The 15,417-nt window shown below is 40.6% G+C and overlaps 1 protein-coding gene across 5 annotated transcripts in view; it reads left to right on the forward strand.

Moving 5' to 3' along the window:
- LOC116041155 (kinase suppressor of Ras 1-like) overlaps nucleotides 1-15,417 on the forward strand; it is a 78,561-nt gene that overhangs the window by 25,765 nt on the left and 37,379 nt on the right. The window contains exon 1 of one of the 5 annotated variants that reach the window (XM_031287039.2): nucleotides 4,948-5,148. The exons of the other annotated variants lie outside the window; for them this stretch is intronic. Within the exon in view, the coding sequence (XP_031142899.1) occupies nucleotides 5,146-5,148 (3 nt within the window). The 5' untranslated portion in view covers nucleotides 4,948-5,145. Of the gene's footprint in view, nucleotides 1-4,947; nucleotides 5,149-15,417 lie in introns of those variants that run through there. 5 annotated transcript variants of the gene reach the window in all.

Here is a 15,417-nt window from a genome sequence, read left to right on the forward strand (position 1 = left end):
CGCTGTCCGTTTCTGTTGACCACGTTTGCGTAGACTTAATTCGTCAGCATCTATAAATGTGTGTAACTGAGTATCAGTTTATAAGTGTAATTTACAGGGGGGATGGGTAATGAAATAATTAAAACTTGCCTGTGCAACCCACCCCAAAAACCTATTATTATTTTGTTTACATAAATAAAGACATTAGCACCATAAATTGTTGCAGAAAAATTCACCAGAATGCAGAAAATGAAGTGTTTGACGCTCAAAATTTCAATTTTGCTCAAAAGTGGAGATCTCAACCCCCCCCAATGTTGAACCCAAACTTACGCCCTTGTGTACATGTTGTGTTTGTACTGCTCGTGGTGAGACCTAATATTTATGGCCTCCCAGAGATTATTTTTTTTTAACTCCATGAGCTTTCCTCTGGCACCAATTTCCTCTGGCCCAATGATTGGGCGGTGAAACCGCGGTATACACCTGCCTGACCAATCGTGAGTCAATCACAGCTGTCAATCATGGCCTTTCGCTCCTTTTTCATGGCATCAAATAACTAATAAAACCGAAACTTATCAGAAAAATGAACACTGACTTTTGGTGCTTTCACAAAATATTAACACAATGAGTTTTGTCATAAATAATCATCAGTAATGCGGATACAATGACTAAATGGGTGGAGGCAACTAATAGAACAGCTAGAACAGTCTGGTAAGTTAAACCAGGAAAAGACAACACTTGTCATATCATGATATTACGATATCCAAAATTTAAGACGATATCTAGCCTCATAGTCAATTAAATTTTCAATTTCATTTATAGTATCAAATCATAAGAGTTATCTCAACAAGACACTTTACAGATAGATCTAGACCACACACTATAATTTACAAAGACCCAACAATTCCAGTAATTCCCCCAAGAGCAAACATTTGGTGCAACAGTGGTGAGAAAAACTTCCTTACAGGCAGAAATCCCGGACAGACCCAGGCTCTTGGTAGGCGGTGTCCTGTTCAAGGGCAACTGAATGATAATAATAATAATTCATTACATTTATATAGCACTTTATCATAGACACTCAAAGTGCTATCTAACTGGTGACCTTCCAGCAGCAAATTCTCACATTTGAGAAGGGGGAACCAGCAAATGTTTGCCTTTTTTTGCTTCCAAAATGACTAAACAATTATTTGATTATCAAAATAGTTTGTCGATATCAAACTGGTTTGAAAATGTTTTCACCAGCCCAAGTCTAGCCATGAGTGGGGAATTTAGTCTTCTTCATCAAAACAGTCAGTTTGTTGTTTGTATATCTTTTCATTGTATATCTTTTCATATACTTCATTAGTATGCAGATGTCCCTCGTTTTTGTCATGTGTTAATGTGGAAGAGGGGAGCAGTTCCCACAATATTAACATGGCTGTGACAGTTGAGTAAAATGCATGAAGAGGCAGAGATAAAGAGAGCTGGAGGCTGTTTTGCATAATTGCATGTGATAAGACTCCTCTCAGGTACTGCGCAGTGTGTTCTACCTTTCATTTTAATACATGCCATACATTTATTTAGATACAAGGCTGTGCTCACAGTCTTAGTAGAGCTGAAACAATTATTTGATCAACCAAAAAATAATCAGCAACAGTGTTTCCCCCAGAAAAGTTGTGAGGTCTGGTGGCAAGTATCTTTTTTGATGAGGGCCTGGCTCGGACCAGTCACAGACTGATTTAATGAAAAGCCCAATAGTTTCTGTCATAACAGAATAATGGACAGAATTGCGGAATTGAGAATTTAAAAAAGAAAAGACAGATTCCATAGGGCCCTACATTAAGTCAGTGCTAAAAGTTAACTGGACATTTGAAAAAATATGACTAGGTCTAACCAAGCCTCACAATATGACTGTAGTTTAAAAAACGCCTTAAAAATACATCCCAGTGGCTTAGGCCTGGTGGGGGCCATTGGGCCACTAGGTTTGGAACACACTGGGGGAAACCATGACCAATTATTTTGATAATCAAATCATCGTTTTAATCGTTTTTCAAGCAAAAATGTGAAAAGTTCTCTAGTTCTAGCTTTGTGGGAATTTCTGCGGTTTGTGGCATTTTAGGCCTTTATTTGAAAGGACAGCTTAGACTCGAAAGGGGAGAGAGAAGGGGAATGACATGCAGCAAAGGGCTGTGGGTTGGAATTGAACCTGCAGTTGCGGCCTGGCCTACTTTCTGATGATTCTGTCTAGTTTTGGTCAGGATTCTGGCTGCAGTGTTCTGAGCAAGTTGAAGGCCTTTAGTGGCACAATTTGGAAGACCAGAAAAAAAGAACATTGCAGTAATCAAGTCAGGCAGACACAAATGCATGGATTTCAGTTTCAGCATCACGAAATGATAAGACTAAGACCCAATACTTTCTGACTCTGTGCAGCTACGAGGGTCTGCTAAGGTCGGTGTGATGCAAATGTCATCAACTGCTTGTGTCCACCACATCGGTCACAATTTCTGATCACCTGGACTGTACGCATCTTAGGGGTGTGCATGTTTACCATTATTATAAACCACAGTGAAACATACACTGCCAACAATTTCCATTACTGCCACTACCATAGGAATAAATGAATCAATTACAATTATGAGAAATATATTGCCGCAGACTGAATTCCTATAACAGCTACATGTCAAGTCCCATGTAAGACTAGCGTTGTATTGCCTTTGTTCATCATCTGATGTAAAAACATTACATTTCCACACAGTCAGAGGAATTAAAAATGATCGTCCTGGTCACACTGCAGTTATAAAATCCTAGCGTGCCACAGAGCGCCTCCTCTGCTGCTATCAGCTGAAGAGTAATTCAGGTTGTAACAGCATCTGCTTAAAAAAATAGTTGAGTTTAAAAGTCTAACAGCTGGAGCTGAGAGCACCGGATCAGCGAACAGAAACGAGGCATCGTTGTTCGAGACAAGACTTGCTTGGTAAACGTCTATAGCCTGCCATGTTATCCTGATTTGTTCTGTTAACGATTATGCAGCAGGAAAAAGTCTGCATGCTTTGCCTGACAACCTGAGGCTGAGGCTTTGAATCATTGTTCAGTGTTCAGGGAGCAGCCCTCGTGTAAATGTGCAGTGATCCCATTGACAAATCGTATTCACTTTGGGGGTTTCTCGACTGCTGATTCAAATCATCGACATGTAGGGGTCAGCTTGCATTCACATTGCCTGTGTCGACCATCAGACAGTGCGGCGAAAACGCAGGTCTGCCCATTCATTTTGAATGGGGGTAGTGCGTTTAGGCTGCAGCGGTTGGGATGGCAGCCTAAACGCACTTCCCCCCAAATGACCCCAAACCCCTAAAATGAACCAACCTGACGTATTGATACGGTGGCCAGTCATGTAAGCAACGATCAGACTTGTCAGAGTGTTTTGAGGCAGTGTGAGAGTCCCGTACAGGAAACAGGAAACATCACTGCATCTATCGCTGCCACAAGAAAGTTTTAAAACACCAAATCCATGCTCTGAACTGCCCTGGAGTTGGTGGAAGTTATGCTGGCGAACGTAATCGTGGGTTAGCCCAGTGCTGTTTAACGTTAACTTTACCTTGATCAAAACAATTATACTTAAAATAACTTCATGAATGTATTGAACAATGTTGTAACCTTATAACGTTAACGTTCCCCACCGAGCATTAGCATGAGCTAACGCTAACGTTACTTGTCAACGTAGCACTATAAGCTGGATCAATCGATATTGAAATGTATCAATAAATAAGATCTCTGCTGTATTACTGTGTTGTAAGTGGCATGTAATCAGTGACAAAATGATGCTGTGTGGCAGAAAGCAAGCTGTATTACGGTTACTGAGTATTATTCTTTCTGTGACATTGTATGATTTACGATTACTCTCAAACGTATCATCTGGCTGCCTGTGTTTTGATGGAAGTTAGAGTTACTAGAAAGGTTATATAACGCCACTGACAGGCAACTAAATTGAAACGTCCCGTGTCATTAAAATAAAATAACAGATTTCTCTGGGTTTGAACGTTGTTGGAAACATTTAGGGTAGTGTAAGTACACAACTCAACAAAATATATAACATAGGTATAGTCGTTTTTAGACATTTTAATGCAGAAATGTTACATATTGTACCTTTAATACTGGACCAATTTCAAAGATTGTTGTTCCCATCCGTCACTTAGACACAAAACATATGAAAATAGGGTACAGGTTGAAAACAAAACAACCGAAGTTACGCTTTAGGATGGGTTCAGCTTTGCAGAATGACCCTGTACTGTAGAACTTATATTCACAGTTTGGTTACTCAAAAATGCTATTGCAATCAACAGCTAACACAGAGTTTTTTAAACCATATGTATTTTCTGCTGTTTTGCACGTGCCCAGTTTTGCCACAAATTCTTTGTTTCCTGTGAACTTTATACTCCCTCACTCCCTCTCTCTCCTCTCCCTCTTTGCCCTCTCATTACCACCTTAGTCTTATATGGCCTGGCTTTGGACAGTGCAGGGGAATGATAAAGTGGGGGGGAAAAAGGCAGAGGAAGTGGAGGATTTTCTTGCGGAGTAGGGTGGGGTGCAGCACTGATTAGACATGTGCACTGAACAACATTCCGGAAATGTTAACAGGGTAACTACAGCAACTGTTTCAAAGCTTATCACAGCGACAACGAGAAACAAGAAATTGTTTTAGTTGTATGGTTGTTGTGCATTCCAAAATCACTATCTCACTATCAGCTACCATATGTATTTAGAGGCCAGCTCATAAAACAAATTCCACACCCAGCTGTTACACTGAAAAAGGAATTCAAGCTAAATGAAAATGAAACCATAAGGGTTTTCCCTGCTTTTCCCAGGAGAAGATAGGTGTCCCACGACCAGTCGCTGCCGGTCGCTGATGCACGACGTTGGCATGTCAGAAAGACAGACTGGCTGAGAGAGAGAGAGAGAGAGAGAGAGAGAGAGAGAGACACAGAGAGACAGAGAGAGAGAGAGAGAAGGGGAGGGAAGTGTAAGAAGGAGGGAGGAGAAAAACAGGGAGCGTGATAACAGCGCCGGGAAGATTTGTTGGCTCTCTGTCAGTGTGTTTCCCAGCAGCCTGCTGCACTCCCGGATATATTCTAGTACACAGTGCCTGGATTATGAGAGCAGGGGCTCTAATGTTCAGCAGATACGGTCAACCAAATGGTAATGTACAGTAATGACCTCTGGTGTGTCTGTCTGCCAGCTTTCAGCGTGTGTAACCTGTGATAAAAGGGTTAGGGAAGGTGTTTCCTTCATTTCCTTATTTGACAGAAGTTCCATTGGAGAGAGAGTGTTTCAGGTAGTTAGAGTGTGTGTGTGTGTGTGTGTGTGTGTGTCTGTGTGTGTGTGTGTGTGTGTGTGTGTGTGCGCTGTTTGTTCAGCTGTTTGCGTCTTGTGTTTCATTGTAGGGACAGCTTTTTATTTGCTTGTTAGGTGGAGGCATATATCCAAACCCATGTGCCTGTTAGTGTGGACTCTGATTCAGTCTGAGTGCTTTACTCAGAAGTTTGTTTCTGTGTGTTTATGTGAGAAACAAGTAATTAGTGTCAGAGGAAGATATATTGATAGAGGAGTTTGGCTGCTTTCTGTGTGATTTAGCTTCATGGGGTTAAAGGAGTCTTTCTTTCCTACTCAGTGTTATTCTGTCAGCGTTCCTTCCTTTCCTTTCCTTTCCTTTCCTTTCATGCTTTCGTCACCTGTAAACACAGACAGCCGAGGCATGCCCAGGCACTGCCCAGGTATCGGTATGCGTCAGCTTTGCAAAGTGTGAAGTCTGTTTCTCCAACCTTCATTTTTTTTACCTTTTTGTTGTTTATTAAAGGGCAGGAAACAGGAAACCATCTTCGCATTGACTGTATATGAATAGAAGGCTGTCAGTCAAGTAACAATTTCACTGCAGAGGATCACTTATGTATCCTGACTTGACAGAAAGAGCTCTTGCTGCTGACCCTATATTGCCCTAAAGTACATGTGTCAAACTCAAGGCCTGCGGGCCAAATCCGGCCCCTCGTAGATTTTGATCCGGTGCGCATATTAATTTAGGTTCACAAAATGATATATGTCCTCAAGTGATGTCACTTGAGTCAGCGTCGGTTGGGGCTGAGGACTACGAGTTTGACAGTGAAAAGAGTGTGTGGTTGTGGCCCGCTGCTCTTCTCTGCTGCAGGTTAGCGCTCTGCTCGACGCTAAATTAGCTGCTACTAGCACAACACAGCCCAATCTTCTACTGAGCTGTCAGCAGTCCAGTTGCACTGTGGGTAATATAGTAGCCAGGTTTTGACAAAGAAGGATGCATGAAAAAAAGACAATATGTCAGTTTCTGCTGCATCGATTTTGATCTTTTTTTTTCTTAAGCCTACCATACACTAAAAGACTTTGAACAGACTTTGAAAAGACTAAAGTCTGACACCATCTCACATCTAAAGACAATCATCTCACATCTAACATTAAAGACTGTCATAATATGTAAAGACAGGATCACACATTGCAAGACTACAACTAGATTCCTTTTGAAAAATTTAACCAAGCTAGCTAGCTACCGCTAGTGTTAGCTGGTAACTTGAGGGAAAGTTTGCTGATTTTCTGTTCTGCCATGCATGCAGATGAATGTCTCCAGTACCCGGAGGTCTGCATTTATCCGTCGGTAAAACTCCCGTTGGATGACTCGCTTCAGAAGGGTTGACAATCAGCAACTTTCCCTCTTTAGCACGGCGCCATAGCAGCCATAAACAACACTGGCTATAGCCGTTTGCTGCTTCCTGTTTGGTGCACCCAGTGGTTGTTGACAATGTTCACATGATTTAACTTCACTACCAAGACTTAAACTTTATGATAATATCAAACACGTTAGATTTTGTCTGATGGTCCAAATGGGAAAAAGAATGACTGGAACTGAGTTTTATGACCACTTTGCACCAAACGATGGAGACGGGAGCGCCCCAACTCTAGCAAGACTCTCATGATTTCATTCAGATATTGAAAATTAGTCTGCGACAGTGGAATCGCTTGAAAAGTCGTTTGGTGTAAGGTCGGCATTAGTTGTCCATCGTGAACATGACAATATTACAGGGCTGTAATGGTAAATGGGTGGAGCTTCTTAATAGTGGGGCTCTGTGATGTATGCCCTTTGAGACAAGCTCCAGCACACCTTCATTGACTCCACCTGTCATCTTCCAAACATGTGTATTTCATTGATTTAAACTGGATGGTACTTAAAACTGTTAATTATTAATACTGCTCCCATGGGGCCTCATGACAGATACATTTCTAAACATACTAAAACATTGTACCAAAGAAATGTTCCCATTAAGAAATGTCAACAGTGTGGTCTGTGGACTATCCAGATTCAAGTAGTTATTTACAAATGTAACCTTTTAATGTATGATCACCACCAACAAAACTCAGTCAATGTCGGTCGGGCTTTCAACAGATGGAGACAATTACGGGATTGTAAAGATTCAAAAACGTCCCCAAATTGGCCATGAGGTATATGTCTATCTTATTCATAAAATAACTTTAGATTGCACGATGTGGTTGTACGTCAGTAGCCGACATTAAATTACGTCCCCCTTCCGTTTAGCGCAGACGTGTTATTCCTTTTAGTCTGTGTTTGTGTTGGTTTACTCTTTTCTTTTCCTTTCCTTTGTCCCCCTGTAAAGCGCCCTTGGGTTTCATTAATGCGCTATATAAATCAAAGTTATTACTACGTTCGTTGCTACAACAAACTCTTTGGCTCGTGACACAGTGACAGTGATAACGTTACATGGTTTAGGTCACGATACATCCAGGCTAAGTTACCGTATGCAACACTTGAAATGCAATGATGCATCTGTAACGTATTGTCTTATTGTAAATGAATGATTTTCTGTATAAGCAAAACATTCAATCCAACTATATGACCTCCTGGTAATGCTAACTCAGTAATCTACAGTGAGTAATAAAGCCTTTATGTGCTCATATTATGCTCATTTTCAGGTTTATAATTGTATTTAGAGGTTATATCAGAATAGGTTTACATGGTTTCATTTTCAAAAAACACCATATTTTTGTTGTACTGCACATTGCTGCAGCTCCTCTTTTCACCCTGTGTGTTGAGCTCTCTGTTTTAGCTACAGAGTGAGACATCTCACTTCTGTTCCAGCTTTGTTGGGAGTCGCACATGCGCAGCACCTAGGTAAGGACTACTAGCCAGTCAGAAGCAGAGTATGAGGGAGTGCTACGCTAGCAGCTAGGCGAGCATTACAACGTGTGTTACAAAGTGACGGACGTTCGTCACGGAAGTAAAGGCTGGACTACAATAGAGCTGTTTGGAGCAGTTTGTGAACAGGGTTTTCTGTTGGAGATGGTAAGTCCCTTTGGGTGGACTTTGGGCTTTTTCACTTTGTAAACCTATAACATGCACAAAAAAGAGCATAATATGAGCACTTTAAAGAAAACACCTTTAGGACAGCAGGTGTGGTAAAAACACTACCGCTTTTGTCCAAATCAACACAAACTAAAAGTTACATATCGCCACTTTAAAGAGTTCAGCCCTAGGTAGGATGTTCTTGAGCTTGGTGTGGTTAAAATCACCTGCAATGATGAAGAAGCCCACAAGATGCTTGTTCTGTAGCTGATTGATAGCATCATGTTGCTTTTCCAGTGCATCATTAGCATTAGCGTTACGTGGTATACACACTGCCACGATGACACATAAACTCCCTCAGCAGGTAGCGGGGACGGCACTTTAACCTGAAGTATTCCACTGCTGCAAAACAGTGGCTAGAAACATCATAAATGTCCATGCACCAACCTTTGTTCACATACACTCCCAGTCCACCGCCCTTGGGTTTCCCAGAGAGTCAATTCCTGTCAGCGCATAAAAAAAAAAAAAAAACTTGTCCATCCAGTTGTAATACCAAACCAGGTATAATGCTGTGAAGCCGTGTCTTAACTGGTTCTGGATAACTTATTAATCATTGACTCAGCGAACATGCCTCACATGCAGTTTTCATCTTCTGGTATTCATTTTTGTATAAAGTGGAAAACAGTTGGAAAGAAAAGGCACAATGAGTGTAGTGCTTTAGCCCATTACATTAGCTGCATCAGCTTAATAATACAGACAAGTATAGAAATCAACAGAAATAAATAATGAGAGCTACAGTACTTAACTAAACTGAGAATAGAATCAAAATAGAAACTATATAAGAGCATTGGGAGACAAAATTACATGGTAAAGTGACAGTGGTGCTGATAATAGCAGCCGATTCAACAAGTGTATGTAAACAGTGTACACCAGACTAATATATGTTATGATTGAGTAATGGTACTCAGTGTTTGTTTGTATAAATATAATAGAATAAGTTTGCTCCTGTTGATAAAATCAACAAAGTGGCTGCAGACTGCATTCATTTCTATGGGAGCAGCCGTGCAATGCATTCTGGTGGCGTTATGGGGACTTTGGAGAAGTGGGGCATCGATTTGCCCGCTCCTCATTTGCATAAAGTTGAATTCAGCCAACTTTATGCAAATAAGGAGGCCTCTCAAAAGCTCACAAAAATCTTTTCATTTATCAGCAGACAGCCCTACGTGATGCGTTCGTCCAATCAGGTGCAGCCATCTGGCTTATATGAGGCTGTAGCCTATTTTTGTTGCTTGTCAGTGGTCAGTGAAGAGAAACTGGTAACTACCGTGAAAACAATGCCTATATGGACACGTACCATGACTTTGCACAAGGACAGTGTGGAGGGTTAGGGTGACAGCATCGTCTGTAGATCTATTCGTCCTGTAAGCCAACTGTTGTGGGTCCAGAAAGGCAGGGAGGACACATTCTCACTCCCAGCGAGTCAAAAAGCGACTCTTGGTCAGGTGCCTTTGGCATTTGTTATTGAGCAATTGGGATGTAGGCTCTACAGCAGAGATCTTCAACAGTGACCCCTAGGGGGGTCCTCAGAGTTAGTGCAGGGGGGCCTTTTTAGGGGTCCAAGCCCGAGTCTGCAAGAACCGGCGGTAGCAAGAGCTACGCCGTTCGCAGAACCCTATTGTTTTTCTAAGGATTATTATTCTTCTCCGCCTAAAACTCCGACTACAGCCTAAACCGTACATGGCATGCCATTTTCAGGACTGGTCCAAAACTCTGCAAGGACCTCAGGCGCAACAATTGACTCACTTCCACCACTAGGTTGCGCTACAACAGAAAAAAACGCGTTTGGCCCTATAACTCCCACACCGTACACCGGACATTCAACCATACAAACCATACATCCACGCGTTCCCTGGATCCAACTAAATCACGTGATATAGGCCACGCCCATTTCCGCCTAAACTTTAATGCGTGAAAAATCGCGATTTATCAAAAACCTACTTTTTCGATCTCCTCCTAGACCGTGCGACCGATTGGCACGACATTTTGTAGGTAGCATACAGGGTAGATAGACAATGGGTCATGGACCAAAAATGACTTTGCACATTAGAAATCCTTACATCCACATCTTCCTTGAATCAAGCTGAATCACATGATATAGGCCACGCCCATTTCCGCTCAAAAGTTTATTCGCAATATTACGCAATGCACAAAACCAACTTTTTCGAACTCATCCTAGGCCGTGCGACGGATCAGGACAAAAACTGGTACGTAGCATCTCCAGATGGACCTGACCAAAAGTTACTCAAAGAATTTTGCTACGTTAAATTATGCGCATTTGACGACCAAACAAATTTTTCTAGCTAGCTACCACACACATATCATATCATATCTCGGCCAAATTAAATGTTATCAGCAAAGGAGATCCTTGTTCAACATCCCACTACGATGCTCTGTACCAAATTTGGCAAGTACATCTCGCTGCAGTCTGCGGGAAGGCGGGGCTTGATGTCAAGCCCCGCCTTCCCGCACATCCAAGTCAGTCATTTTTTTTTTGCTTACGTCATTCCCCATACGCTCTAACGGACCAAGACCGTTCTCTTAATACATCCATGACCAAGACAGCCTGGTAGAATTTTTTTACTATGAAGAAAATTATTTGGATAAATGACATGTTTTTTATTTTGAATCTTTTAATTTTATTTGAAAATTTTATATCTATAAATGTAAATGATCTGAAAGAAAACCGAATAGGCTAGTCACCAATTTAAAAATGACATGAAATTATATTTTAAAACTTTAAAAAAGGACTGACAAATAAGAAAGCCATCCGGACTCTGAACATTTACAATGCCTTACAACCTCTTTAATGTAAATTTAATGCGCCCCTTTTTCGTGTATGTATGTATGTATGCATTTAATGTTTTCAATGTGTTTATGGATCTGTACTTGAATAATAAAGTTTTTTGAAGACAAAAAAAAAAAAAAAAAAAAAAAAGACAGCCTGGTAGCGAAGCTGATAGAGCCTCTTGATTCACATTAGATAGAAACTGATGATGTAGGCTAAACAAAAACGATATTTCATGCAACAGTGAAGTTTTCATGTAGTTACTACTGATTTCTGATTTTGAAATGATATCCAAATTTGAAAAATGGGTCATTTTAAACCTTGTTAATATTGATGACAATGTGTTCAAAAGGAAAACGAGCTATTTTCATTTAATTTAGCCCTCAAAAGTAGAATGGTGTGTTGTTTCGTTATGGACTTTCATATTAACAGCAAGAATTCAGTCATTACAACCAAATGTACAAAGGGGCGATTTTGATACAAGGTGAACCAGAAGCATACAGGTGAAACTCGAAAAATTAGAATATTGTTGTTGTATAAGTTCATTTATTTCAGTAATTCAACTTAAAAGGTAAAACTAATTATATAGACTTATTACATGCAAAGCGAGATATTTCAAGCCTGTATTTGTTATCATTTTGATGACTATGGCTTACAGTTTATGAAAACCCTCAGAAAATTTGAATATTGTGAAAAGGTTCAATATTTTAGGCTCAAAGTGTCCCACTCTAATCAGCTAATTAATCCAAAACACCTGCAAAGGGTTCCTGAGTCTTTAAATGGTCTCTCAGTCTGGTTCAGTAGAACTCACAATCATGCGAGATGCTCCTCGGATATTACCTGCACAGTAACACACCTAATCTAAGTATTTCAAAAGGTCGAACACACATACAGATGTCTAGATACAGTAAAATCGCTACGTGATTACCGTTATATCCGAGGGTTGAAGTTGCATTTTAACGGGGCAGTGCAAGTTGCGGCTGTGGTTTAGCTGAAGCTAACGCAGCCTGAGCTTTCACGTTACAATATAAAAGGTGTTGACCGTTGACTTAGCTAGCACGCAAACAGTTCATTTACATGTCTACGAGCATGTTAGCAAACTACACCAAAAGACAAATACTGAGGAATATTGATAGAAAGCAGGGGAAACTAGTAGGCTACTTCCATACTTTTTAGCATTGGCTAATTAGCAACCTGCCTTCCATCAGATGTAGCTTCCGAGCTAGCTAGCAGCTAGCCCCAGAAGCTCATGAAAACAAGGCTTTCACCGGAGCAGTCTTACGTTATTTCCGAACCACTCTTTTCGTTTCAAAGTCGGAAATCAAATGAACGAAAAAGTACACGGGCCCAATTACAGTTCACTGTTGTTGCATGAAATGTCGTTTGTGTTTAGCTTACATCAGTTTCTGTCATCTAATGTGAAACAAGAGGATATGAGGTTTGCTACCGTCTTGGTCCGTTAGACTGTATGTTTCGAGCGTATGGGGAGACGACGTAGGTAAAAAAAAAAAAAAAAAAAAAAAAAATGACTGACTTGGATGTGGGCGGGGCTTGATGTCAAGCAACGTTTATTTGTTTTGGCCAATAACTCAATGCATTTAAATGGGAAATTTGCAATTGCAATATTTCTGCCACAGTAAATGCAATCAACACGAAACTTTGGCGAAGATTGGCCTTTGGGTGGCGCTATAATCAACGTAGACGAGTTTTGGCCCTTTTACTCAATCTATGTTAATGGCATATTTGCAATGGAAATGTACCACAGACCTTGCAGCTCACACTTCTCAATATTTACTGATGTTTGCCTCCTACCGCTAGGTTTTGGTTCAACACCATTCATAGGCGCCGATAACGTGCAATTAAACATTGCAGTTGGTGCTAAGTGGAGCGTCTGTCATAGTGTGAATGGTTATGTTGGTGTCATTGATTCTTAATTTCCCACGAAGCATCCACGGAGGAAAACATAAATCGGCGCCTATGACACCATTTACAACAATTTGACCACCTCCACTGCTCCTTCAACCACCACACCTGCCTCCCCCCCTCCACCCTTTCGGTCACTCTCTCATTTCTCTCTGCTGTACCCTGTGGTCAGGGGGATTAAGAAGTTTGTTTATTGTAGAGAAGTGTTAAAGGTAGTCTGTATATGCATGGAGGTGAACTGTTGACCGCTACGTTTGCAACGGCGACGTACCGCAGACGTCGCGGTTCACACCTCTCGATATTTACCGACATTTGCCTCCCCTCTGCCCGGCTTCGGGTTCCGCTTTCGCGCACTCCCCGGGGCGTCAGGGGCGACTGGCATCGGAGGCTTGGGCCCATCATAACTGCTTGTAGTTCTAGTTTTATTTTATTTTATTTTTTAAAATGTCTGAAATATACATTAATATGAATCCAACATATTAATAACAAAGATAAATTGGCCTATTTGTGAAATTGTTTTTTTACATATTGAAGATAATCTTACTATAATAACTAGCCGTATAGTTAAGCTTAAAGATTCACTGTGCCTTCCAAATGTATGTTTAATGTTAATACATGATGCATAAATACTGACCATTTATTTCCATTCATTCAACCCAGTTTAATATGCAACTCAGTTGTATACAGTATATGTAGTAGGGGGTCCCAACTCGGTCTCTCTTCCAGCTTAGGGGTCCCTGGCCTCAAAAACGTTGACCCCTGCTCTACAGGATGATTTTTTTCCCTGCCAACATTTTTTTTAGAATATGACAGTTAGCGGGGGCAGTAGTGTAGCAATAAATCATATTGGGAGGAGTAATATCACTGTTTAGTTTGTCGTGTAACAGGGTTTCTGCGGGGTCTTAAAAAGTCAAAAAAAGTCTAAAATCTTAAAATAAAAAAGTTAGGCCTTATAAAGTGTTATTTTCTAACTTTCTTAAATTATTTTAAACAGGTCTTAATTTCCCCTACGTCCATGTAATGCTACCTCTAATGCTCACTGAAATGTTTCTTTTTATTCTGTGGTGATGTAGTTCTTTCTTTCACTCGTCCAAATATAACTTGCTGTGTATTTACAGATGATTATTTGTGTCACTTTTATTCAAATTTAATAAGTTTATTAACTAAGTACTTTTGTGACTCTGCATTTCGTTGTACTTTTATGTCGTGATATAGATCTTACATTTCATATAAAGGGTTTACTCCTCGACGCAGCGGCCGCGGGTTCGACGCTGACCTGCGGTCCTTTGCTGCATGTCATTCCCCCTTTCTCCCCTTTCATGTCTTCAGCTGTCCTATAAAACAAAGGCCTAAAATGCCCAAAAAATAATCTTTAAAAAAAAAGGTCCTAAAAAGTCTTAAATTTGACTTGTTGAAACCTGCAGAAACCCTGTGTAAGGTGACCAGAGCAGTGTAGAACGCCATTCATCTTGAGAAAACATGTCACTGAGGAATAACTGTGTATCCAGTAGGGCATACCGCGAAACATTTCTTCACAGGAAAAAACAAAAGCCGTGAGTATTATTTCCTGTTGCTGTATTCGATGGTTGAGATGACTGCAGAGACAGATTCATTTGCGAGATGGTCATTATTTTCAGGAGTTATTACGCTGCGTTGAAGCGAGCTGTCCCGTCACTGTTCCCGTGGTCAGAGCCAGAACCAGAGACGGTACGGACAACATCTGTGTCCCAACAGTGGACGGTACGTCAGCGCGGACAGCAGTGTGTCCGAGCTGCTGACAGATAGAAACATGTCGGGAATTAATGTTTAGGCTTGCTACACGTAAATACCATTGTATTTTATCAGCGGTGGAAAGTAACGATGCCGTACTTCAATACAACTGTAAGGTACTTTTAATTGAGTATTTTCATTTTCTCCTACTTGCCTATTGTACGTTTTACGTTTTTTCTCTATTTTTATAGCTTTTGTTTATTTGCATATTCATATCAATTATACAAAACATTATGAATAATCTATGATGTATTAAAGTGCATAAAGAGGAGACTTTATTGATCCGGTGGTGAAATTCACAAGCTACCTGCCAAGTCAAACTTCCGCTGTTATTTTGGTGAAAGTAACTCAAAAGTAATGCAAAAGTAGTGTAAAGCATTACAATTCAGAGACAGTAATATTGTAATATAGTAATTACTCTCAAATGACAGTAACTAGTAATCTATAATATATTACATTTTGGAAGTAACTTTTCCCAACACTGTCAGTCATCTAAGAAACCAGCTTTGACTGCTGGTCGGAGACAGAACACAAACGACAGTCTGTGTCA

This window comes from Sander lucioperca, chromosome 5 (assembly GCF_008315115.2).
Source record: "Sander lucioperca isolate FBNREF2018 chromosome 5, SLUC_FBN_1.2, whole genome shotgun sequence".
NCBI classification, from domain to species: domain Eukaryota; kingdom Metazoa; phylum Chordata; class Actinopteri; order Perciformes; family Percidae; genus Sander; species Sander lucioperca.